This window comes from Anabrus simplex, chromosome 1, assembly GCF_040414725.1.
Source record: "Anabrus simplex isolate iqAnaSimp1 chromosome 1, ASM4041472v1, whole genome shotgun sequence".
Classification (NCBI taxonomy): domain Eukaryota; kingdom Metazoa; phylum Arthropoda; class Insecta; order Orthoptera; family Tettigoniidae; genus Anabrus; species Anabrus simplex.
This window is the reverse complement of record NC_090265.1, coordinates 831,877,604-831,905,280: the sequence shown is the minus strand read 5'-3', so window position 1 is coordinate 831,905,280 and position 27,677 is coordinate 831,877,604. Positions and strand designations below refer to the sequence as shown.

At 40.2% G+C, this 27,677-nt stretch overlaps 1 protein-coding gene across 1 annotated transcript in view; it reads left to right on the top strand.

The window, feature by feature from the left end:
• The first annotated feature begins 3,559 nt into the window (after window positions 1-3,559).
• Window positions 3,560-27,677, top strand: part of LOC136857191 (uncharacterized) — a 971,464-nt gene continuing 947,346 nt past the window's right edge. Inside the window, exon 1 of the mRNA XM_068227647.1 lies at window positions 3,560-3,839. Within this exon, the coding sequence (XP_068083748.1) occupies window positions 3,806-3,839 (34 nt within the window). The 5' untranslated portion in view covers window positions 3,560-3,805. The remainder of the gene's footprint in view (window positions 3,840-27,677) is intronic.

Below are 27,677 nucleotides of genomic sequence, written 5' to 3'. Positions count from 1 at the left end.
ACAACAGATAGGGAATCTGCCACCTGGGCGACTGCCCTAAATGCAGATCAGGATTGATTGATTGATTGATTGATTGATTGATTGATTGATTGATTGATTGATTGATTGATTGATTGATTGATTGATTGATTGATTGATTGATTGATTGATTGATTGATTGATTGATTGATTGATTGATTGATTGAGGATATTGACGCCATTCTATCTTGAACGGACCGTATGTTATTTGAGGTGAATAACTTAGCTGAATAACCTTCTATATCCCAGTAATCAAACATCTGTAAAACATGAACGTAAGCAATTCACAGAGGTTATGTTTTTTTTTGTTATTTTTTTGTTATTTGCTTTACGTCGCACCGACACAGATATGTCTTACGGCGACGATAGGATAGGAAAGGCCTAGGAATTGGAAGGAAGCGGCCGTGGCCTTAATTAAGGTACATCCCCGGCATTTGCCTGGTGTGAAAATGGGAAACCACGGAAAACCATATTCAGGGCTCCCGACAGTGGGGTTCGAACCTACTATGTCCCGATTATTGGATACTTTCCGCACTTAAGCGACTGCAGCTATCGAGCTAGGTAGGTAATGTTGTAGAATTATGTTTCACTGCGTTATAAGGAGTGTAATATAGCTTATATATGTACAATGTATTAGGTTAGTCTTTTGTGTATTTTTTTCTGATTTATCGTAAAAACACAGGTGATATCATGTTCACAATCAGCTGTTCTTTTATATTGAATAGAAAAAACTCCTTGAACTGAAATCAAGGAGTTTAATCGGAGAAATTTCTCCATTCAAAATTCCTAGTTCATTGCGAATTGATCTCATATTAACGTTTTTGCGACACAAATTCTGAGTTTAACATGAACAGAGACCAATTTCATTTCTAAGAGCAAACGGTTGATGCAACCGGCCCTAGTATCTACAAATCTCTCTCCCAATTTCCCACATAGGCCTACTCATTCCATAGTCTCATTTTAATTCCCAAATACCCTTCAGTCAGTATACAGATTTTTATTGCAACTACTTGTAGACAGAATAAGTAAGCAAGATATTGTCCAATAAGAATAATTACGCTACAATTCTAAACTGCAGTTAAGCTTATCAAACACTTGATTATACTTACGGTGCTAATACTACATTCAACTGTTCACACACACACTGATTTGGGAGCCATTTTTGCGCTCACTTTATCCATGGACCATCGTCCTCTCGCGATACAATGGCGGGTCATCTCTTTGGCCTGTATAGTCACAATCACTATTTGTTATTATTGAGCATTTAATCGTCGATATGATTTATGCGATCGATTGAATTTGATATGCTGCAGTGCCATGTAGTGGCGAGTTACTACAAAGTGGAAAGCGTGAAAATATTCTCCGTTCTCGGTCATTGAAAACATTTTAATCTTCATCTCTTCTTGCCTCATGACGATGCGGCTGAGAAGGTTTGCAAAAGGCGGTATCCTCTGAGGCGTTTACTTGAACAACATCCAAAGGGTCACTATTCTGCTCAGCAACACCGAAAATGCTTTATACACCAATATAGGTTGTTTTCGTTTATTTTACATGGCACTTCCTCCCCTAAAGTTGCTAGTGGTTGCCCCCACGTTTATTTTTCCAGATAGTAAGTCATATGGGTTTTTACACACATTCTTACGTAATCTCGGTCATTTAGTATATTTTCTTTTACACCCCTTCTCACCTTCATGTTCCCTGCGGGATACGGCGCTAGAATAATACCCCGAGTATCCCCTGCTTGTCGTAAGAGGTGACTAAAAGTGTCTCAGGGCTCTTAAATTTCGAGCGTGGCTTGGCGAACATGGTGGCTCTTAGCTGAGTCCTGGCATTGCTTCAACTTACTTGTGTCAGGCTCATCACTTTCAACTAACCAATCCGACCTCACTTGGTCGACTCTTGTTTTGTTGTTTTCTTTCTTTAGCCGTTACCTTCACTTTTAGAAGTGTCAGATATCTTCAATTTTCCCTCTGATTATTTAACAGAAGATGGCTGTTTAGTTGTACTTCTTCTTAAAACAATAAACACCACCATCACCACCACCACTATCATCTCTCACCCCCGTGCAAAGGAGCTGATCTTGGACTTGAAACGACATCTGGAGTGCATTTATTCATCTCAGCAACCCCGAAAACTATGGATTCTACATTAATATTTCATCCCCTTTCAACCCTGCTCTAAGGGCTGCTATTCGGGATGAACTTCGACTTAAACAGCATTTTGAATGTCATAGTTCATCTCAGTGACCCCAAAAACTATAGATACGACACTAATATCGGTCGTTTTCTATTGCCGGGCTGAGTGGCTGAGACAGTTAAGGCGCTGGCCTTCTAACCCCAACTTGGCAGGTTCGATCCTGGCTCAGTCCGTTGGTATTTGAAGGTGCTCAAATACGACAGCCTCGTGTCGGTAGATTTACTGGCACATAAAAGAACTCCTGCGGGACTAAATTCCGGCACCTTGTTGTCTCCGAAGGCCGTAAAAGTAGTTAGTGGGACGTAAAACAAATAACATTATTATTATTATTATTATTATTATTATTATTATTATTATTATTATTATTATTACGTTTTCTATTACATGTACATTTCACCCTCTCCCCTAGGGCTGGTAGGTGTGTCCTGCCCCCGCACTATTTATTTAACGTAGCAAGTCATATTTGTACCAAGTTCGGCTCATAAAACATGGCAGTGTCTTCCCCATCTTCCTATATACAGCATTTTTTACCGGACTATCATGTTATAGCGTAAGCTGCTGTCGCCTAGCGACAATCTGTCAATCAAGTTGATCCAATCTAGGCGTGGCTTTGCAATTTAATAAAATTAAAAACATTACTTATAATAATAAAACTACCTATCCGATTTCGTTCAAACCACTTCATAATCCCTCTCATATGTAATAAGAACAAATTGTGAATATCTCACCGAAATCGGTCCAGTGGGTTTTGAGTCTATTAATCTCAAATATACCAACATCCAAATGGATATATTTTTTTTACAGTTTGCTTTATGTCGCACCCTCACAAGTAGGTGTTATGGCAACGATGGGATCGAAAAGGCCTAGTAGTAGGAAGAAAGTGGCCATGGCCTTAATTAGAGTACAATCCCAGCATTTGCCTGGTGTGAAAACGGGAAACGATGGAATATCATCTTTGGGTCTGGCGACAGTGGGGTTTGAACCCAATATCTCGCGTATGCAAGCCCACAGCTGTGCGCCCTTAACCACACGGCCAACTCGCCCGGTATGAATATACAAGGAATGAGGGTGAATCTTTTGTGCAGGAGCAGGTAGAGAGTAAAGTCATTTTATGGTTTTTAAGTAATCTAGTTGAAATTCTAAAATCATAATTTAAAAATTAACACTTCCCGCAAAATCACTTTATGGTTAGTGAGGTAAGAATCAGTTTGGGGGATAAGAGAATTACTGTGTAAGTTCAACAGGGAGGGAGGTGACGCAAGCGCGCTGGAAGGTCCTCGGAGGGAATAACTCGAACATCCCTACGCGCTGCGCTCCTCAGTTGTTCCTCGGTGACAGCCGACAGAACATTTCCACTCGGCACGTTTAGATGCCTGGCCGCATGGTCGCTTGCTCGTAACAACACGTGGCGCGAAACCTCATCTGCTAGAGTATAATTGGGCAATAGCGTTCAGTAAGGCCAAATACGTAAAACAAACTATGATTACAGCTTTTGTTGGGTTTTATTGCGCGTGTGACGTGGTTTAAAAGAGCGACAACATTTCCACATTAATTGCCATAAAATTTTAGACCTCCATTCAGTGTTATCATCATGCTCAATTGCCGGACAGCATTACTCCTCTTTAGTGAGTACATGATATTACTTTCCTAATTTATGTATGTTAGCATTAGCTGTAAGGGGTGTTGTTCTCATAATAAACAAGATGTTCCTTTTCTGGAAACTGAACTTACAACCGTTAGTCAGGCGCATCGTGATCAAGAACATGTTTTAATAGGTTTTCGCTCAATATATTACGGGGAAAATATTCACATTCACTGTGATATTTCATGCAAGTTATTGTAAACCTAATTGACTTATTTGATGGATTTTCATGTACACATGAACAGACAATTACCGTTCTAAAATAAACTGCTGACATTTGGAAGAATGTGCAGAAGTGAATGCTGGACATGTATCTACATTTTCAAATTAGGTGGAGGAAGTAATTTTCTGGCCGTGTATTAAATATTTATCAAATATTACTTCTGACTGTAGAAATCTATGTTTGTAAATATGCAGTACTGTATAAATATGTGTGACTTTATTTACTGCTGGGTGCGAATGGGGACTCACAATTATATTGTACCTAGGTATTTACTTAAACCATTAAATAGTATTGATAATGACTACTATACCTTATAATAGGGAATAAGCCTGAAGGGAGAATGTCGAATTTTTGAATTTAGATAGCAAAAGTTGTCTTTTAATAACATGTTATCTAGCTACAGTACTCGAGTGTACTATACTGGTACTAGAGAAAGTAATTAAAATAAATTGTGTAAATTCGTGCGCTCGCATGGTGATGCAGCGATTTTCAGACACACCTCGAAGAGTTATGAGATGTGTGTATATTTACAAAGCTGTGACAAAGTAGGGAATCGCTAACCATTTCACTGCAGGGATAGACAACGTAAAAAAGAGAAAAAGAAAAAAACACACACATTAAAGTGAACGATATGTTAAAGTATTATAACATTTCAGCAGAAAATGTTATTTAAATTAGTAGGGCGAATTAATTTCTGTAATGACTCCGATTAATTTTTGTAAAAATCATTTAAAAGACTTTAAATACAGTGACACATTGTTTACAAATTTATAACTATCTTACTACCACTCTATTACCTAGCATAAGGGAGATTGAAAATATACAAAGTTGTGAAAGATTTTCTCCATATTTCTTGTAATAATTCACCTTGAAGAAGGGATTAAAATTACTGCTGGGTTCAGTATATGCCTGTATCGTAATTAAACGTAATCGTTTATAACTAAAGTGCTCGAATGTTTGCTAAGGGAAACCACTTGAGGATCGTTGGAACAAAAGCCGATGAATCAACTTTTACTGTACTTGCATTTTCATGTTTTAGGGAGAAGTTTTGGGTTAAAGGTATATGATGACACAAAAATAAACAAAACTCATTAAATCTAAAATAATCGTCCGAAATGCATTGACTGGATCCCACACCGATAAATCCACGAAAAGTATTTATTGGGAAATCCTAGTCATTACAAAATAGGGAGAATATGAGAAAATATATAAAGAACATGACACTGTTCTAATTTTAGAATGCGACTATATATTACGGAACATTAAATCTCCCTTGCATGCAATAATAGACCTCAAATTATAAGCAATTTAAAAACATATAGAATATTTCAAGAAAAGGGAGAGATGACGAACAGAAATGTTATTCAAATAAAATACTTTGCAGGAATGAGTCTATTCACGAGAGGAAGTGGTTTTGTATTTTAAAGTAAGGAAGAAATCATCCTGAAACATTGGAGGCATTGAATAAGTCTAATAGATCAAAATAAAACGTGATGCGTTTGAAGGTCAACAAATTTGGAAAGGACTTGACGGACGAAAATTATATATCTCTTCTGGTACAGGAACTTACTTTAAGATAATAAGAAAACAATGAAGAAGATGAAAAACAAATAAATGAAAATAGCGAGTGTGATAGTTTGGAACATGACATTTCAACTTTAATATAAATGAACTGCATTTGTTTGCCATATACTAAAGTTTTCTCAAAAGTAAATGCGTGTGTATTAGCTACTTGAAATAATATATCTGCTGCGGTCCGATCAAAATCCGATAACTCCAGGCATCGGATGAAAACTAGATATCTCCATTTTTTTTTAGTTTAATACTTGGGTAGTCATTAGCTGCCTCCTCCGGAGGGCCGGGTTCGTTTACTGGCTCTTCCAGGAAATAATGTGCAAAGTGGTACGATGACTGGAACGGCGGCCTCTCAGCCTCGGTATGTCAGATGAGTAGAGGGGATTTGATTCTCACCTCAGCCACCCTCGAAGTGGTTTGCCGTCATTTCTCACTTCTTCGCCAGGCATATGCCGGGATGGTACCTAAGTTAAGGCCACGGCCTCTTCCTTGTCTATCCCTTCCAATCGTCCCTGCCCCACATAAGATAGCAAGTGAGGCCGCCTGGGCGAGGTACTGGACCTTCTCCTCCGTTGTATCCCCAACCAAATGTCTCACGGTCCAGGACACTGTCCTTGAGAAGGTAGAGGTGTGATCCTTCACTGAGTCCGAGGAAAAAAGAAACAACCTTGGAGGATAAACAGATTAAATAAATAAATAAATAAATAAATAAATAAATAAATAAATAAATAAATAAATAAATAAATACATAAATAAATAAATACTCGTAAATAAACAAATGACATAAGTAAATGATAAATTAATACCTGAGTAGTGAAAATGGATATTTCACATCAGACTTACCTCTCAGAATATTTTTTACTCTGTTTGCTATAGTCTGTTTCTTTCATAACTTGGGCAGCCACAACTTTGAGTTCTTATTCCATTCTCTAATGAATGCTTTTCCGGATTTATCGGTTTTCGTTCTAACACGAGAAAAAACGTAGCTTAATCTCCCAAGCTGAAGTTATTCTACGGGTTCCCCACTTCATCTCGATGTGAATGCCGCAATAGTAGTGAAGTCTTCAGTTTTAGTAAATATACATACGGCCTACAATTACCGTACTTATGGCCACAAATGTTATCAAATGCATTTACACGAAAAGAGGAGCTGTTGATTTCAATGCTACAAGCTTGTAAATTGAAAATAAAAAAGAAGACATATTTTTCAATCGGGCTGAGTGGCTCAAATGGTAGAGCCCAGGATGGAGGTTCGATCCTGGTTCAGTCTGGTGGTATTCGAAGGTGCTCAAATGCGCCAGCCTCGTGTTGGCAGATTTACTGGCATGTTAAGAAGTCTTGCGGGTTCGAGTCCCACTGTCGACACCCCTGAAGATGGTTCTCTGTTTCCCATTTTCACATCTGGGGCTCGTACCTAAGGCCACAACCGCTTTCTTCCCACTCCTAGCCTTTTCCTATCCCATTCTCGCCATAAAACCTATCTGGGTCGGTGCGACGTAAAGCCAATTCTAAGAAAACTCCTTGGGAAAAAGTTCTGGGACATCAGGGTATCCGTAAACCTGAAAAGCAGTTAATGGGATGTGGAAGGAATAAAAATATTATTTTAATACTATTTTCGAGTGTAGTTGTACTTATACGTGTTCTATTGTCAACAGTTTGTTAGTTGTTGTTCTTCAGTTGTCAGGGTAGTGAGTTCGATCTAGGCTGAAGGCAGTAGCAATTTAGAGTATTTGCATGTGGTAGTTCAGTGTCGTTCTTTTCCAGTACATTTAAGAAATTCAAAGATCAATTTTCAATGCCCTGGCCACTTAAAATCTACAGCAGAGTCAAGGGATGGTATTTTTTTTTTGCTGGTGGCTTTACGTCGCACCGACACAGATAGGTCTTATGGCGACGATGGTACAGGAAAGGCCTAGGAGTTGGAAGGAAGCAGCCGAGGCCTTAATTAAGGTACAGCCCCAGCATTTGCCTGGTGTGAAAATGCGAAACCAGGGAAAACCATCTTCAGGGCTGCCGACAGTGGGATTCGAACCCACTATGTCCCTGATGCAAGCTCTCAGCCCCGAGCCACTAACTGCACTGCTAACTCGCCCGGTATTATTATTATTATTATTATTATTATTATTATTATTATTATTATTATTATTTTGCTATTTGCTTTACGTCGCACCGACGCAGATAGGTCTTATGGCGACGATGGAACGGGAACGGCCTAGGAATGGGATGCAAGCGGCCGTGGCCTTAATTAAGGTACAGCCTGATGTGAAAATTGGAAACCACGGATAACCATCTTCAGGGCTGCCTACAGTGGGACTCGAACCCACTATCTCCCGGATGTGAGCTCACAGCCGCGCACCCCTAACCGCATGGTCAACTCGCACGGTAGGTTTTTATTATTATTATTATTATTATTAGTATTATTATTATTATTATTATTATTATTATTATTATTATTATTATTATTATTATTATCATCATCATCATTCGATATTTGAGGATAATAAACCTCATTTCGCAATGGTAATAATAAGAAAGTTATTTTACTTAGAAATTAGTTCCTGTTTGAATGTAGATGATAAGAATTCACCAATTCAAATGAAAGCCAGAACGACATTCTAACATAACTGCTGCCGTTGAATCTACCAAATTGTTAATCATCAATCCAGGTGCTTTTATGTGTAGAACTGTTGGATCTTCATCTTCGTGGCCTTTTCCCAATTACCTGGTGTCGGCATTTTGTGCGGATTTAGCCCAATTATTCTGCCGGATGCTTTTCATCATGGATGTGTTCAACATCGCTTGTTCCTGTGGTAGTTTTTAGTGTGATATGTTGTATGAAATTGAAGATGTGTTTTAATACGAACAGAAACACCCAGCACGAGAACTGACGAAGTAAAAATCTACCACCCAATCTGGAATCGAACTGAGAGACCCCCGAATCGAAGGCCTCTACACTGACCATTCAGGCAAGGACATGTGTGGGGCTATTGGGTAACATGGGTTATTGGAAAGCCCATGGAAATATTTGTTTGCGTAAATGTAACAAGAATTTTCGCCTTTTTTTTTAGTAGGTACGCCTGAGATTGAATTTCCTGGAGTTAACAAGCCACTCCAAGATAGCTAATCTAAATTTATGGAGCTCTGAAGCGTATAGATCCGAAGTTCAAACTTGAATTCCACTAGGCTTGGTTATTGAAATTATAGTAACCGTTCAGATCATGTAATTAGATGTACGCTTTGACTGGGATGATATTGGTACTACTATTATCTTAAACTCAATATCCTCGATAGCTGCAGTCGCTTAAGTGCAGCCAGTATCCAGTATTCGGGAGATAGTAGGTTCGAACCCCACTGTCGACAGCCCTGAAAATGGTTTACCGTGGTTTCCCATTTTCACACCAGGCAAATGCTGGGGCTGTACCTTAATTAAGGCCACGGCCGCTTCCTTCCCACTCCTAGCCCTTTCCTGTACCATCGTCGCTGTAAGACCTATCTGTGTCGGTGCGACGTAAAACAACTAGCAAAAAAAAAAAAAACCTCAATATCAAAAGACAGGGTGTATCCGTGATGCCACTGAAAGCTTTCAGAGATGATGGAGGACGGGAAATGGATCAATTTGAGATACGGAACCATATTTCAGAAACGAGCGAGTCCATAATTCAGGAAAATTCTACTCATTTAAGTCCGTTTACCTGCACAAGATTTTTCAAGTTGTGTCGTACCCGTTCAAATATCCCTGGTGTCGTATGAACAGCGGCGCAGGCAGCGGGTTGAAACCCGACTGAGGTCAGTGGCTTGTAAGGGTTTTTAAAGTGACAACTCCATGTCGTTGGCTTCCGGTACGTTAAAGACACCCCGGCGTTTGTTAAAAACGGACGGACGTTAAACAAATTGGATTATTGATAACTTGTTGCCGGCCCCGTGGTGTAGGGGTAGCGTGCCTGCCTCTTACCCGGAGGCCTCGGGTTCGATTCCCGGCCAGGTCAGGGATTTTAACCTGGACCTGAGGGCTGGTTCGAGGTCCACTCAGCCTACGTGATTAGAATTGAGGAGCTATCTGACGGTGAGATGGCGGCCCCGGTCTAGAAAGCCAAGATTAACGGCCGAGAGGATTCGTTGTGCTGACCACATGACACCTCGTAATCTGCAGGCCTTCGGGCTGAGCAGCGGTCGCTTGGTAGGCCAAGACCCTTCAAGGGCTGTAGTGCTATGTGGTTTGGTTTGGTTTTTATTGATAACTTTTTACTCCAACGTTTGCGGAATACAGTTCTGTATCTTAAATTGATCAATTTACCGTTCTCCATCATCCCTGACAGATTCTAACATCATCAAGGACACACTCTGTATAACGTATTACTTTCAGTATAATAGGGTAACTGTTTCCAGCCTCTTTCGTGTAGTGGTTAGTATGATTAGCTGCCACCCTTGGAGGACCAAGTTCGATTTCCGGCTTTGTCAGGAAATTTGAAATGCTGTGCGAGGGCTGGAACGGGGTCCACTCAGCCTCGAGAGGTCAACTGAATAGAGGGGCTCGATTCTTACCTCAGCTATCCTCGAAATGGTTTTCCGCGATTTCTCACTTCTTCTCCGGACAAATGCCGGGATGGTACCTAACTTAAAGGCACGGCCATTTCCTTCCCTCTTTCTTGTCTATCACTTCCAATCTTCCCATCCCCATGGAACCCTGAAGTTGCTTCCACTTACTTGTGCCAAACTCCTCACTATCATCTATCCTATCCGACCTCACTTGGTCAACTCTTGATTTCTACCAACCTTGACGCTATTAGGTTGCGAGGGCTAGGGAGTCTTTCATATTCACGCCCTTCGTGGCCTTTGCCTTTCTTTGGCCGATATCTTAATTTTTCGAAGTGTCAGACCCCTTCATATTTTTTCTGTCCGATTAGTGTTGTATAGTCTTAATGGATATGTGTAGCCCATGCAAGCTACGATTCATTGTACCCCTTCTACCCTACGAACCATGTGAATACGCCCGTTTGTCCAGCTTCTTCTGGTCTTCCTAATAACATTACACCAGCTCAGTCTTCCTTACACTATATTTCCTTTACAAGTGCGTCCGTTATGATGGCAGATGGTTATTTTTTCTATATTTACAATACCTAGGTACGAAACAATGATACACATTTTACATTTTTTTAATTGTATACTTACCGGGCGAGTTGGCCGTGCGGTTAGGAGCGCGCAGCTGTGAGCTCGCATCCGGGAGATAGCGGGTTCGAACCCCACTGTCGGCAGCCCTGAAGATGGTTTTTTGCGTGGTTTCCCATTTTTACACCAGGCAAATGCTGGGGCTGTACCTTAATTAAGGCCACGGCCGCTTCCTTCCCATTCCTAGACCTTTCCTGTCCCATCGTCGCCATAAGACTTCTTGTGTCGTAGCGATGTTAAGGAAAAAAAATTAAATCAAAGTGTTCAGATAGTTACAAAAACGCATGTACATTTAGTTTCTGTGATATATAGAAAGAGTTTGTATCACAACATATTTATATAATACATATTATTAACTACTATATATACTGAAAATTCAAATATTCGTAATATCCTCTGTGCGCAAGCTATTCAAACCATGACCCTTGAACTATCATGCCTTTTCTACATAGGCCTAAGTACGGACTTAAACATGAAATTACCACGTAAATGCTGTTTTAATGACCGGGCGGGTTGGCCGTGCGGTTAGGGGCGCGCAGCTGTGAGCTTGTTTCCGGGAGATAGCGGGTTTGAGTCCCACTGTCGGCAGTTCTGAAGATGGTTTTCCGTGGTTACCCATTTTCACACTAGGCAAATGCTGGGGCTGTACCTTAATTAAGGCCACGGCTGCTTCCTTTGAACTCTTAGGCTTTTCCTCTCCCATCGTCGCCATAAGACCTAGCTGTGTCGGTGCGACGTAATGCTAATAAATAGCATAGTTGCTGTTTTAATGTAGGCTACGTGTTTCTCTTGAACACATAATGCGGTGATATCGTTAGGATCTCCAGTTTACAACCTGAACGTTTTCGTTAATCAACTGTTTGATACTATCTGTTGAAACTCATCCACAGCACATACAGTACCTGCGTTTCCTATTTAATGCTTCCACTTTAAATAACTGTTTGACGCAGGCCAGAGGCTCAGTGGTTTACCGCAACACCAGGTGGTTAATTTCGCTCTTTGCTTTATTGTGGTCCTGTAACAAATTTTGATTAACTGTTACTGATTATGAACTGATTCATCTCTTGTTTCGGTTGGTCGTATCACACACAAAATGGCACATACCTTTCTTTTAAGTACGAAGGTTCCAGCCATTCAGTGTTTAGCAGGTTCAAAAGGAAAGAACACATTTTTAAATAAAGTAGAGTAAATTATTCGTGTAATAATAATAATAATAATAATAATAATAATAATAATAATAATAATAATAATAATAATAATGCCAAGCTGAGTGGCTCAAACGTCTCAGGCGCTGGCGTTTTGACCCCAACTTGGTAGGTTCAATCCTCGCTCAGTCCGTGGTATTTGAAGGTTCTCAAATACGTCAGCTTCGTGTCGGTAGATTTACTGGCACGTAAAAGAACTCCAGCGGGGCAAAATTCCGGCACCTTGGCTTCCCCGAAAATTATTTAGTGAGACGTAAATACAAATAACATTACTCTTAATAACAATACTGTAATAATAATAATAATAACAATAATAATAATAATAATAATCATCATCATCATCATCGTAAGTGCCTTTTTAATTTGGTTCCATTTAGATTGCCTGCGCGTCAATTTGGATGTCCCATTTTACTCTACCAGGTGGGGATAAAAACCACACGTTTCACCAGAGATCTTTTGCATGCGGACTTCGTACGACATGGTGTGTCGAATGAATATCTTTCCATCCACTGAACACCCAACTACCTATTCCGCTCAGTCGGATTTGAACCGGCGACCTTCGCATCCGGAGGCCGAAATTCTACCTTCAATCCGCAGAGGAAGCTAATAATGCTAATAATAATATATTACTGGTTTTCCGACCTGATTGATTTTTTGAGCCCAAACTCCTTATTTACATACTTGCTTCGTTGATGCCGTTCAAGAGTTGCTGAAGACAGTGTAAATTGTCAGCGACTATCACGGTGTAGTCTGCAAAGCGGGCGATGTTTATTTGCTTCCCAATGATCGTGATTCCTTTATCAATTTCATCGAGAGCAAGATGGCTTCAGAGTACATACAATTTTGAATTCGAAGCTGCCGCTTGGTACTGACAATTCGCTGACGTAGTGTGATTATTAGCCTATTACTACTATTGTATATTTCTGTTTACTGATGAGAAAGATAACCTATTTATTTAGTATAAAAGTACATTTGACTCCCATTTAAAAAGATTGATTAATTCAGAATAAATAATCTGAATCATACTCATCGTCACAATATTCACAATCATTTTGATATCAATTGGTAATAACGTTAGCTTCTATTCTATATAAATTTTAGCTACAGGATACCCAAAGTTAGCTTGTTTTAATCTACTCACTCATGCTTTGTTTAACGCATTGTTATTTATACGTGCTGGTTCTGTAATTCATAATATGAAGGATTCCCGCGATATTCGATCAATGGGGAAAATTTGTACCCAGATGTCTTTTGACGGCTGTTTATTTTAATATTTTTAATCTTGCATTGTGTGAAATGCTTTTTATTCTAAGGATTTTATTTTGGAAACTGTAGGGCTGTCTTGTAGAACCAAATTTATTTTTTAATGCTTTTCGGCGCGTTTAACACTGTGCTATTAATTGTGGTTGGTTAATTATTCAATAATGGGGGAGTTTAATTCTACTTCATTTCATCCTTTAAGTGATGATGGATTATCTCGTAAAGTATATTAGTCTTGGTCATGATGAATATGTTAAGGTGGGGATGTGTGTGTGTTTGTGTATTGATTTGGGTTTTGATTTCTTCTTGTTTTCAACCTTGCCTCACTCCTCTTTGCATTGTTATCTATTCCTTAAAGTAGTCACCACTTTTAATAGGAGCTTTCTGGTTCCAATACATCTACAACTTTATTTTACGTCGCACCGACACACAGAGGTCTTATGGTGGTGATGGTATAGGAAAGGCCAAGGATTGGGAAAGAATTGGCCGTGGTCTTAATTAAGGTCCAACACCAGCATTTGCCTGGTGAAAATGGGAAACCTCGGAAAATCATCTTCAGAGATGCCGACAATCGGGTTCGAACCCACTATCTCCTGGATGCAAGCTCACAGCTACGCGCCCCTAACCGCACGGCCAACTCGCCCGGTAATACATCTTCTTGGTGTAGTTCATATCTTTACAGTTAAGCCCAGAATATTTCAGCTAATGTAGATGGATTTTTTAACGTTCTCTGAAGCTTTCTCATAATAATCAATGAGACGAGCGAAGATAGTCTCCTGTTTGTCAAGGCATTATTGAACTAAAAAAAAAGACACCGGAGTGTCCGCAGTACAAAGACTGTTTCTGAACCGAATGAATTTCACTGATTTTTTTATTGTGTTTTCTCAATAATCGAGAGTGTTGAACGTTGCGGTTTGTTATATTTATCAGCCTGTAATTGCTACATCGTTTAGAAATATTTGGCAGTCTAATGAAGGCAAATTCCCACCAATACTGTATTTGACACAAGCCAGTATGCAGGAATATTTCCAATGTTTATGCTGCGGAATGCCCAGTTTAACTGGTGTACAATTTTAATACTGGCTTGTGGTACAAATAAAATAAAATAAAATAAAATGATCAGTTATAGGTTATAAAACTGAAGAAATAATGAAGAATATTGAAGAACAAACTGAACATCATAGGCTTATCAAGAATTTTTATGAGTGTTCGTTTGCTTTGTAGGACAACTGTTGCTGAGCTTACCGATATAACTTGCTGTCATGGAAATGCTGCTGCAAACAATGGTCCAGAATTCCAAACATTCATACAACCATATCACAAACATTTAACTTTTTTTTTTTTTTTTGCTATGGGCTTTACGTCGCACCGACACAGATAAGTCTTATGGCGACGATGGGATAGGAAAGGCCTAGGAGTTGGAAGGAAGCGGCCGTGGCCTTAATTAAGGTACAGCCCCAGCATTTGCCTGGTGTGAAAATGGGAAACCACGGAAAACCATTTTCAGGGCTGCCGATAGTGGGATTCGAACCTACTATCTCCCGGATGCAAGCTCACAGCCGCGCGCCTCTACGCGCACGGCCAACTCGCCCGGTAAAACATTTAACTAGTGTAGTAGTAAACTATAGTGATGACACAGAGGTGCATATCAGTACTCCTGGGTATTAATAGTTAGTCCTAGCCGGGCTGCGTGGCGGTTGAGACGCTCGCCTTCTGAGCCCAGCTTGGCAGGTACCATCCTGGCTCAGGCCGGTAGTAATTGAAGGTACTCAAATACTTCAGCCTAGCGTCAGTAGATTTACTGGCACGTAAAAGAACTCATATGGAACAAAATTCAGTACTATGCCACCTTGTCACGTGACAACACTTAGGGCGTGGAATAACTTATCTCTCATGAATAAATTAAGATAGCAATATCTTCGGTAAAATAACAAAAAATATTTCCCTCAGAGAAGATTTCACAACGAATCTGAAAGTCTTAATAGTCAACAATGAAAATGAAATGTATGTACGTATGTATGCATTATGCTATTTGCTTTACGTCTCACCGACACAGATATGTCTTACGGCGACGATGGGATAGGAAGCGGCCGTGGCCTTAATTAAGGTACAGCCCCGGAATTTGCCTGGAGCGAAAATGGGAAACCACGGAAAACCATCTTCAGGGCTCCCGGCAATGGGGCTCGAACTCACTATCTCCCGGTTACTGGATACCGGCCGCACTTAAGCGACTGCAGCTATCGAGCTCGGTATGTATTATGCCCATTCTTCTCGTTGGCTAGTTCATTCTATACGACATGATATATCACACACGTTCTCAGTTCGACAATATGTCTTATGAAGATGACTAATGGATCCAAAGAATTTGGGCACTTAGCTGAAATGAAGACTCAAGTGCGTTTTGAAATATTAACTAACACAATTTATTCTTGCCATCCTTCTAAATACGATGGTGAAGAAATGATCGCTGAATTCTCTAAATTTATATCCTTATTTTAGCAAAGCAAAATGGGGTGGTAAACTTGAGGATCATCACTGTTTCATTTTATTTTAAAAATTCATATTGCCGGTCTGAGTGGCTCAGACGGTTGAGGCGCTGGCCTTCTGACCCCAACTTGGCAGTTTCGATCCTGACTTAGTCCGGTGGTATTTGAAGGTGTTCAAATACGTCAGCTTCGTGTCGGTAGATTTACTGGCACGTAAAAGAACTCCTGCGGGACTAAATTCCGGCACCTCGGTGTCTCCGAAAACTGTAAACGTTGTTAGTGCGACGTGAAGCTAATAACACTAGTATTATAAAAATAAATATTAATAACGACATGCTGCTCCTCAAAAGTAAATTATCACATTCTAAGTTATTGCAAAAGTGAAATAAATTACGCAAAATAATTTCCAATATCTGGTAAAGAATTCAAATTAAAGTGAAAGGAATTATACAGTCGTTAATATATTAGCCAGTCCTGATATTAAACTTTTAAATCTAAAAGCCACTAATTGCTTGAAAAATTCAACTTGTAAAAAAAAAAAAAGTCACTAATTTTTTATTCATTTTGTTCACTTTTATACATGTCTAACCTTCGTCTCGCTTTTATACGGGGTCGGAAATGTAGTGAGATGAACCTTCATAGCGAGCTTTTTGCGACCGGATGCCCTTCCTAACGTCAATCTCATCATGGGAATTATTGGAATGAGATGAATGACGTGATATATGATGTTACGAAGGGAGAGGGTGAAACTCTGTGGCGGCACATAACCTAACCCTGTCGAATAACACCGAGGGGTCTGCTCATGGCCTTACGTTCCCATCCGACGGACGAATCACCAGCGTCATATGTACTCACTCTGCGGAGAGATTTCGAGTGGAATCCAGGGTTTTGTCATGCAATTTATTGATTGGAAATTGTTACCATCCCCTCTCCTACCCTTCCGGCCAACATTCTGATGGTGAAATCTTTTCGATCAACGGGACTCGAACCGGCTGAACACGGTCTCATACCATATAGACTTCACACCTTAACTATCATGGGTCATTTAATAGTACATAGTTACAAACTGGGTCGACTGGAAATAATTATGACATCTGTTTTTTTCGAAATGATTAGACTGATTCTTTCCGAGTTACAAGAATTGAAAATAATCCCTTTATTTCTCGACTATAGACAAAACAAAACCGGTATGATACTTACAGTACGTCGGTGGGTAACAAAATCAACACACGACAATGACAGACACTGAGAATGAAAGATAGTAACATAAAATATCTAACTGCTGTAAACAATAGGTCACAAATTACCCGTGACTGGGATAGAAGATAAATAAGATAAACAAGATACATAATTTTTATTTGCTTTTTACAGGAACTCAGTCCATTCGTTTATCACTCAATCATTCATGAATTCATTCATTCGTTCACTCATTCTGTCAGTCACACAGAACGGAATGTTCCATCCGTAAAGGCCGGGTTCCTCAGTGGTACGCCGAGAGCAAGCACCAGTTCGTTTCATTCATTCATCATTGATTTATTCTCTCACTCATTACTGAATGCTCGCTCAGCAGTTGGTGGCTATCCGTGACTGGGAGAGAAGAATGTTCATTCATTCATGAACGAACATATTTCAATCATAAAATAATTCATTCAATAATTAATGTAGTCATTCATTCAATTCATTTAAAATGTGTGTTGTAAATGTAGGATAACTGTAAATACTGCTGATACAAAAGTAAGCACTAATTAAACTTAGGGAGCTTAAGATACATCCTTTTCCTAGATAACGTCTAAGACAAAATAAATAAATAAATAAATAAATAAATAAATAAATAAATAAATAAATAAATAAATAAATAAATAAATAAATAAATAAATGCAGTTTAGAAATTGGGTTGAAATAGTTACTAATTTAATTATTGTAATGTGTAATGATCTAATAGATAGTCCGGCTCCATGGATAAATGGTTACCGTGCTGACCTTTGGTCACAGGGGTTCCGGGTTTGATTCCCGGCTGGGTCGCCAATTTTAACCATCATTGGTTCATTCCCCCGGCACGGGGGCTGAGTGTATGTGTTGTCTTCATCATCACTTCATACTCATCAGGACGTGCAGATCGTCAACGGGGATCAAATCAAAAGACCTGCACCTGGCGATCAAAATCCGTCCTGGGATCTCCCGGCACTAAAAGCCATACACCATTTCATTTTCTAATAGATAAATAGTAATAAGGAAATGAATGCTTGTATGAAAACAATTTTAAATAACAATAAATGATTACTCCGTCTACAGTCTCATGTGATCATAAACTGGAACATGGGAATATCCTATTCTGTGCAATATTTAACAGATTATATCTACCCTGGATAAACTTCCCCTAAAGAATACACACGAAGAAATCTAGAAGTTCAAAAATACACTAAGGTTTTCGCAGCCATTATTATTGTACATCCTAATTACTTACAATCATCACATCATGGATTATTGTGTGCATATTCAAGCATAAATTTCACACAGTGCTCAATCAAACATCTCGCATGAGGGAATTAACACATCGTCATTATTTGCCAAAATAAAGCTAACTGATTCTCAAATCAGGTCAACTGTGTACCGCAGTATAAATATAACATACACCACGAAGCTGCGATAAATATCTCTACGAACACATGGGAATAAAATACATCATTCAAGCAGCGTGAAATACAAACAATGTGAAAATACATGGCACTCAATAAACATTTTTAGCTTTATTATTAACAGTCTCATCCATGAATTATGTTTCGTTTTCTTTTGGTGACGAAAACACCCGTACGTGATGCGGTTTACCATAATGGAATATACACACGATTTATAGTGAATACTATTGTAAGCTTTTAGCATTCAAAGTTTAATCGTAAGACGTAAACATCTTTCGATCCGCATTGAACTGTGATCACAATGTAAACACAAATTATATCTGAAATGGTCTACTTTTTCAATAATATATTATGTAATGCTTAAATTATACTATTTTAGTTGAGAGACTAGTTTCGGCCTTAGCTTGCCATCATCAGCCAGAAGAAAAAAATATAAAAAACACATCTAATAATTAAAATAAATGTATAAACGTACACAAATTACATTAAAAGGTATTAAAGGCATCTAGAGATATTGCAATGCTACGAACCTACTGCTCGTGTAGCGGGTAGGGGGCAGGGGGAGGTGTTACTTCCATGTGGCGCATCTCAGGTGGCGCATAGTGGGGTCCTAACCGGCTTGCCGGCGGACTTGAGCGAAATAAAATAGCTCTCACGGTCCAACACACAGCCTCTCGTGGGTAGAGGTCGCAGACGAAGAATACACCCGCGGTATCCCCTGTCTGATGTAAGAGGCGACTGAAAGGGGCGACCAAGGAAAGATGATTTTGCAATCATCAGACTACTTGTGATTAGTACTGTTGTGTGAGGAACACCATGGGTCGACTTTTCTTGCGATTAGTATCACCATGTGAGGAACACCATGGATCTACGTTACCAAGGAGTAGTACCCTTACGTGAGGAATACCACAGGTTTGGAGGTTGCCTGTGCTTAGTACTGTCGTGTGTATTCCACCGAGGTGGGGGGATGGGCATCCGGGCTGCGCGGACTAATATCCATGTGCCATAACTCTGCGCTGAAATGTGTCGGTTCTCCTGTGTTTAGAATGCGTCTGCGCTACCTATAATTAGTACCAGTTTCTGAGAAACTCCATGGGTCTACGTTGCCTGTGATTAGTAACATTAAGTGAGTTAAGTGAGAAGCACCTCGGGTTTGGCTGGCGCCCGTGATTAGTACCGCTATACGAAGAAAACCATGGATGTGCGTCACCTGAGAGTAGTTTCATTATGCAAAGAACACCATGGGATTTGCTACCTCTGAGAATTACCATGATGTGTCGTACACCGTGAGTCTACAGCGCCTATGATTAGTACCACCATGTGAGCAACACCATGAGTATACGTTGCCAGTGATTAGTTCCACTTAGTGAGGGACACCACACGGGAATACCGGAGCCCGTGATTAGTCCCACTATGTGAGGAACACCGTGGGTCTGCGTTGCTTGTGATTAGTACCCTTATGTAAGAAACACCATGGGTTTATGTCACCTATGAGCAGTGCCATTGTGTTTGACATACCATGGGTCCACATTACCTGCGAAACACACCATCACACATGTGATTAGTACTACTGTAGGAGGAACACCATGGTTCTGCTTTACCAGTGACTTGTGCCATTAAAATATGCCGTGACCTGGATTTTAGGCTTCATTAGATAATGAATATCATTCCAGTAATTGTGAATTGGATCCACTCATTGTTTTTGTTCCACTATAGCTTTTTTATCATCTTTTTTTAGATTCTAGTCAGTGGATACATTTCCAAGTTTTAAATTTCATTTCATTGCACCTGGTATCATTAGGGGACGCTGAACTAGCTGTTAGGCCCCGTTAAAAACCATCATAGTCATCATCATCATCATCATCATCTTTATCATCATTTTTATCATGAGATCCGGAAAAAAATATACACAAAACTTAAATATAAAATAGAAAAAAAAGAATTATAATAGGGATCTTAGTGAAATCTAAAATCCTTGGACGCATTGCATCGTGTTCTGTTTAGTTAATGCTTCCCGTTAAAACATCGTTGAGTAATTGCCTAGAATATGCTGAAACTTTTCCTGTATTGGAAGTTTTCAAATGCTGAGTCAAGGACGGTACACGAAAAGATGCATAAATAGTTGGCACGTTCTTAGTTTACAGCTGGTAGGGAAGTAACATTCGCAATTCAACATCGAGTCCAGGAAATTAAACTTTCGTTACAGCATGTGGTACGCGGCCTACAGTTTTGTGCTTCATACAAGTAGAAGGGAAAAGTATATTCTAAAACAATGGGTGCTGAGTTAGCATTTTCCCACTGTTTATTGAGTAGTAAAACTAGGTAGGTTCTAAGCCATTGACATAGTAGTAAAGCTGTGTAGTTTCTTACCCGGGTTCAATGACCTCTCGGTGAGGTTAAGACGCGGAATAATGTCATAACCTTCCGTACGAGAGCAACCCTAACCTCACAGACTCCAATGGAGGGGCCTAATTGATCAGGAATGATGTGGGTTACTTTTGACCCCTAGATGAGATTGTGACATCATGCCCATACGTGCGAGGGCAATGCTAACCTCACTGGCCAACCTGGAGTGTCTTTGACCCCTAGGTGAAGTTATGACATCCTACCCTTACATAAGAGGGAAATGATAAACTCACGGGCCATTTCGGAGGAGCCGAAGCAGACGGCCCCCCTTGGAGTAGCCGAGTCGGAAAGGTCATGGACCCCTTTGGAGGAGCCGAATCGATCAGGCGCCAAATCGGTTAGGTGACCTGCAGATGAAGTTAAGACGTCATTATGGCGTGTTAACCTAACCTTGCGAACGAACGCTAACCTAACCTCACACAAGCTCTTGATTGGCTCCCTTTGGAGGAGTCTAATTGGTTAGTTGACTAGTAGTTGAGGTTATGACGCCATGATGACGTGTTAACCTAACCTCGCTACGAGAAACTCTAACCTGACCTCAGACAGGCTATTTACGGGCTCCCCTTCGAGGAGCCGAGCAGATGAAGTGACTTGTAGGTGTAGTTAACACGTGTGTTAACCCAAACTTGGCCAACGAACGGTAACCTAACCTCACAGAGGCACTTTGCCGTCTCCCCTTGGAGGAGTGACGGAGCTGTGACGTAATAAGCGCGGGAGATTTAAAATGCATGCTTATCTTTACATAACCGAACGCGCAGGCCTCCTCCTGACAGAGCTGTGACGTCACAGCGTGGGTGATTTGAAATGCGGACTACTGGCTGATGGTGCATGACGTTTTAATCGAACGTGTGTCCATTTCTTATCCCGTTTCTCTACGGTGTTGGTTTTGTGGTGAGATGAATCTCTCAAGACAGATTTTTTATAACCACATGCCCTTCCTAACGTCAACCTTCAACCTCATCAGGGATGATAATAGTATGAAATGAATGACATGATACGTAATAATAGAAAGGGAGAGGGTAAAATGCTATTGTGGCACGTAGCCCTCTCCTCTCGAATAGAATCGAGAGGTCTTCTCAAGGCTTAACGTCCCTATCTGACGGACTTATAACCATCAACAGCGTTATATGCCCTCACTCCACATGAGCAATGCGGAGAGGATTGGCAGTTAATCGAGGCTTTTTGGCACACAATCTAGTAAATAGAAATTGTATACCACCACCTCCCTTACCCTGAAAGGCTGAGTGACTCAGATGGTTGAGACGCTGGCCTTCCGTCGCAAACTTTGCAGGTTCTATATCAGCGCATTATCGTGGCGTCTTCGTGAGTTAACGTAAACAAATATTCCGCTAGAGACATAACAGTGTAGTCTTAGGACGACTTTCGTGAGTAATAATGGCGTATGACCTCCGGAGAGGCCTGGTGCGGGTATTTTTCTCGTAGACGGCCTATTAGGTGACCTGTATGTCTGTGAAGATGAGGGCCCTACCTAGGATGAATTCTAATGCTGAATACGCCACACACTCACACACCCAGCCTCCGAGTCATTGGAATTAACCAGTTAAGGTTAAAATCTCCGAAACTGCCAGAAATCGTGCCCGAGACCCTCTGAACCGAAGGTCAGTATGCTGACCATTCAGCCAACGAGTCGGACACTTCCGTGAGTTACTGTAAACAAATGACTATCAGAACCCGCTAGAGACATAACAGGGCGCTCTCCCTGTGACAGGGGGAAATAGCTAATGCGCATGTGCGCATGTACATCAGCTTGAGGTACACTCTGACGGCGAGTTTGCACGTTACTCTGAAACGGATTACGCAAGCACTCAGTTAGCCGTGGGAGAAAGTAGATTTGCGAGGGACGCTATGTATCTAAGGAAAATGACAACATGCATGTATGCATGACGGATGGCGTAGGCGCTAATTTTAAACTTTTGTTTTCATGTGTTTAAAAGCAAGGAGATACCGTACGGTCGACATCGAAAAGAACAAGAGATGGATAAGGGAGGTTGGATAGGAGCGTGGTAAGGGACGAACAACGGTTGCGTCAAGCATTATTCTACTGGGTTAGTAGAATAACGACAAGTGACCCTCCGTTAAAAGTAGAACTGATTGTAACGTGAATACATGTGTTACTGCATTTCCTTTAAACATTTTCTTATGCAAGACGTAGCATGTAAAAAAAAATTAACACTCTTTACACTACGTATTTCCTTTTACTTCCTTATCTTATCTATCTGAATAGCCTCCTCCTATCAGAGAGAGTTCTATCATCCTTATAGAACTAGTAGCTTATAACTACCTCCTCATCCTCTTCCTCATAGACTCTCTCATTATTCTCCTCCTAAAACGCATCTCTACTTAGTTAAGCACCTGTGCCAGAGTTGACTCCATTTCAGACCTTGTACCACTTTTCATGTTTCGTATCAGAGCTGCGAATCAAACACATTGTAAATACTTTATCATACTTCAGACAGTCAACGCACACCGCTTTGTGCTTAGGACCAAGTCTGAACTGATCTTCCTTAGTTTCTTCTTGGTCTAACATCATCCTCCACTCCCGAATGACTTTTTCCAAAACGCGTCAAAGGTGCATTTAATTACAGAACACCCTATACTAATTCTGGAAACATGAAATGAGAAATGGCATATATGGTAGTCAGGTAGGGGGGACCTTTGAACATAGAATAGGAAAAGAAAATGTAGTAAGGACAAACACATTATTCCTTAATAATATGCCTACATATTTAGAAATCATGTAACGCTATGTCATTACAGATAGTTAATTATTCAAATGGCGGTGTATTATTGCCACTATTTTACCAGTTTCCTGATAATTTCCAAACATATTAATATTTTTCTATGATTGATTTTTATTACGATTAGTAATATTATAATTACAACATGTGCCAGCATCAGTGAAGTCCATCATGTATAAATATTTTAATCATGAAGTTATTTTCATGTAATAAATTTTTCATTAATTTTCATTTGAAATTGCTGTTGAACTTAACAAATGAAGCTAGCTCAATACCTCTAGAAGACCTTCCTTTTCTCTATGAAATATACATGCCTGCAAAATTTCATCTTAATATCATAAACACTTTCAGAGTTATCAGGGAAATGAGAAACGAGCAACAAACTTACAGGGCTTCACGTTTTGCGCCATAACTCCTAAAGTTTTGGGGATATTAACATCAATTTTGCAGTGTTATAGAGAGAAAAGTTAAATTCTAAATGAAAGAAATAAATTAAAAAATCTTATTTTTGGTCGGTCAAAAGTGTTGGTCCCTCCTTAATTGAATGAAGAAGCTAGGTACCCCTTACCTTCACCTTTTCGTTCCGACCTCCCTTCTTCAAATCACCTTCGCTTCCAACCCCGACGTTATTAATTTGTCATGTTGCCGTGGTTATTTTGTAAATAGGAATTCCAACTAAAGCGAACTGTCCTCTGTAAGCCCACGTTTGTAGTGGAGCGGTGAGGAGTGCAAAGAGGAGGGTGGAGAGGAGAGCGGTCAGTGCTTAGTGTTATAATAGAGCGGTGCTACGCACAAACGAAAAGGACTGTCCAGTGTCATAGCCAGAGTGCTCTAAATCTAATTGCATCCTTTTCAGTGTATTGTCAAAATGTCTCTGTCGAAGTATCGTAAATGGACATGACTTGAAAGTAGTAACGTGGCTAAATATTATTATGTATAGCAGGCGGCTCACGAGCACCGTACTTTCCACTTACAATTGTCCCGCATGCACTAGTGATGCATGGGATGCCTAATCACGGTTTTTGAAGGAGTGCTACAACGTGCTGTATTGTGGATGTTGTGAAACAAATACCAGTCATTTTACTGCAAACGTTCTATAATAGGGTGCATTTGTAAATACGCCAAAGGTGCAAAAAAAAACATTTAATAACTTTTTAATTTCGTGTTGACGTTCCACTCTATCAAATAGTTGTTTGTATGAAACATAAAACTAATACTGTTCGGCGAAATACGTGTGTAGAAGGCAGACGTCTGCTTGGAGCTTCGGCTGCATTCTCATCAGATTCTCCACAGATTAAAATGATGCCTGTGTATTCGTCGTTGCTGAACACACTAGCGACTGTCAATATGCAGAGAGCAAAGGTAATGCTGCTGTACACTAGTATATACACCAGCCTAGTACTCTGCGGTCCTAAAGGTGGTTTACTAATGCATGGGGTTGCATTAGAAGGGTAGCGCCGAGGAACGTGCTGCGAGCGATCATCCGGTTGTTATCTCTTCATATTCTGACGTAACCTGACTGCTGGCAGTAGTGGCCCTGAGAAAATCAGTTACTTGACATCCTATTCCTCATTTATACATGCAGAACATTTATAAGTATTTATATTCAGCCAGAAAAGGGGGAATTCAGTAGTTTACACGAGAAGTTTCATTTACATAAATTTCGGCAGTATTTTGGATCTCTATTCGAACATTCGATTATATCCTGCGGCTTGTTAGTCAGAGACGACATTTTAAAGAAGTGAACAAACGCACGTGGTCTACGTTATACACACAGCTACACTCTGAGGAAGGAAACCGCGAATCCAACGAAAAAGAAAACGACCGAGGGTTGCCGAAATTACCCGACAGCGCTGGTCACCGCTATGTGAAACAAATAATTTTGTTTCGCTCTGCACCGCTACTATACACATCCCTCTTCGTAGCTCTCATCTTCTCTCATCTATAATTGTACACATGCTGTTGCATTACGTTGATTCATCTGCTCTCGTCCTCTTCGCTCTCCTCTCCGCTCACCGATATCCTCGCTCCTCGCTTCTACACTATAAACACACCCTAAGGTTCGCCAGGCCTAAGGAGTCATTTACTTCAACAAACATTGTAGCTCGTTCCTTTCTTTAGCTTCATTCGTGTCACCTTTTCCTTTTCTTTTTTTATTGCTTTCTTCTTCTCTCAAAATCTCTTCGTATGCCTTATTCTGTCCAGGTGTTAGGGTGCGTTTATCCTGCAGCTTCGCTACTGGCACATGGATGCGCCCTAGCACTCCGCTGTTGACCATAGCCAGGCTGCTCGCCATGGAGCTTTTACCCTGCAGCATACCCACGCTCACACTGCTGGCAGCTCTTAGTTGTAGTGCAGAATTCATCTTGTGAAAATGTTCTTGTGTTCTGAGATGATAATTCCGATTCATCAGCGGTACGTGAAAGAAGGAAGAGAATGAAATATGGAGTTCATCCTTTGAACCCTTTAAAATCATATATTTACTGTAATTGAAATTAAAAGCTAAAATTTTAAAATACATTTTTTCCAAGAAAAATTTAGTTTGCGTACACAAATACCATGGACGGAAGAGAGAAGAAGGTTGCAGAGTTAAAGAATGAAGGATTACAGGTCGCAGATCAAAGCCCAGAAGCCCAGAAGCCCGGAAGCAGCTGAAATTGAAATAACGTGGTCTACAGTTGTCCAAAACAAAAGAAAGAAGAAGAAAGAAGATAAAAACATAGTCAGTGGAATAAAAGAATAGTTAACAATAACAAATGAATTTAAAACAAACAGCAACTTTACTTCAAAACACGATCAAACAGGCCACACCTCATAAACTAGATAACGACGTCAACTGACGTTTTGTGTTCTCATCATTCCATAGTTTATCCACTTTGAACCTGTTATGGTGATCTGCACACCGCTGGTTACTAATCGCATTTCGTCACCAATAGAAGAAAAGAAACAGCCCAACACAACACCGGATCAGGTTCAGATAGCTCTGATGATTGCAGAACATCTGCGTGAAGTGAGGAGAGAGAAAAATTTGGAGAACGGGTGACTTTGAAAGAACCAATCACAGTCCAAGTTACAGGTTAGCTGGCGATATGCTAGGCTCAAAAAATAAACGCATTTGAGACCATGGATGTGTGGAGGATAGCAGCCAGCTGCGTAGCGAGAAGCCAGGCTCTAGAGTAAAGGCACCGATTGAGATGCATTAGTTTGTTTCATTATCGCCTAACATCGAGCAGTGAGGCCTGGCGATGTGCCAGCAGCATAAACGTACCCTTAGTGGTTCTACTGTTGGTTTTGCCTGCAAATTGGTGATTCTTGATTAGTGTTAGGAATTCACAACTAACCCATACAATTTCCTCGGTGATGTTGATTTTCTGGAGGTCTCGTTCAGTTTCACTTGGTTTTTAATGAAAGGGCAAGGTTGAAAATTCGTTTGGTCATTCTATCCTCGTTCATCCTGAGAATAAGTTATGCCCATAGAATTTAAATCGCCTTTTTTCTGAAGGTGAGTGTCAACATATTATAACTGTTACACGACCTAACATCCCAAAAATTATATATTATAATGTTATTTAGTGGTTGTGAATGATATTATCATTATTATTGTTGTTGTTACGGAGTTGTCCGTGGTAGGTAGAGGTGAAAGAAGGTGCTGGGATGAACAGGTCTCAAGGTACGAAATTAAAGTTAATTTAAAATTTAACAAGGTTATATTTTCTTTGCAAAATCAAGAAATAACAAGAATGGCAGGTACAGAGTAGCAAAGCAACTATTCGAGAATGTACAATTACAGAGTTACAGGATTTGGGCTCCGAGAGACGGACACACAATTCTTGAGCAATGAGCCCAACTTTCCTTCTATACAAGGTTCAACAAAGGGGCAGAAAACCCCAATCATGCCTAGGAGCACTTGCTCCCCTTTACACAGTAAAGCCTCCTCGAGGCACGCAAAAACAAATTTTTATTTTGGAAAGAGCAACCCGCTCTCAAAGTTCTAGCCTATCAGAGGCCACACCAAATTCCACCTTCAAGCTGTCCTCCAAGGACATAGACACAGGGGTACAAATACCCAACCTACTGAGGCCTATTAAGTGAAGAAACAGAAATA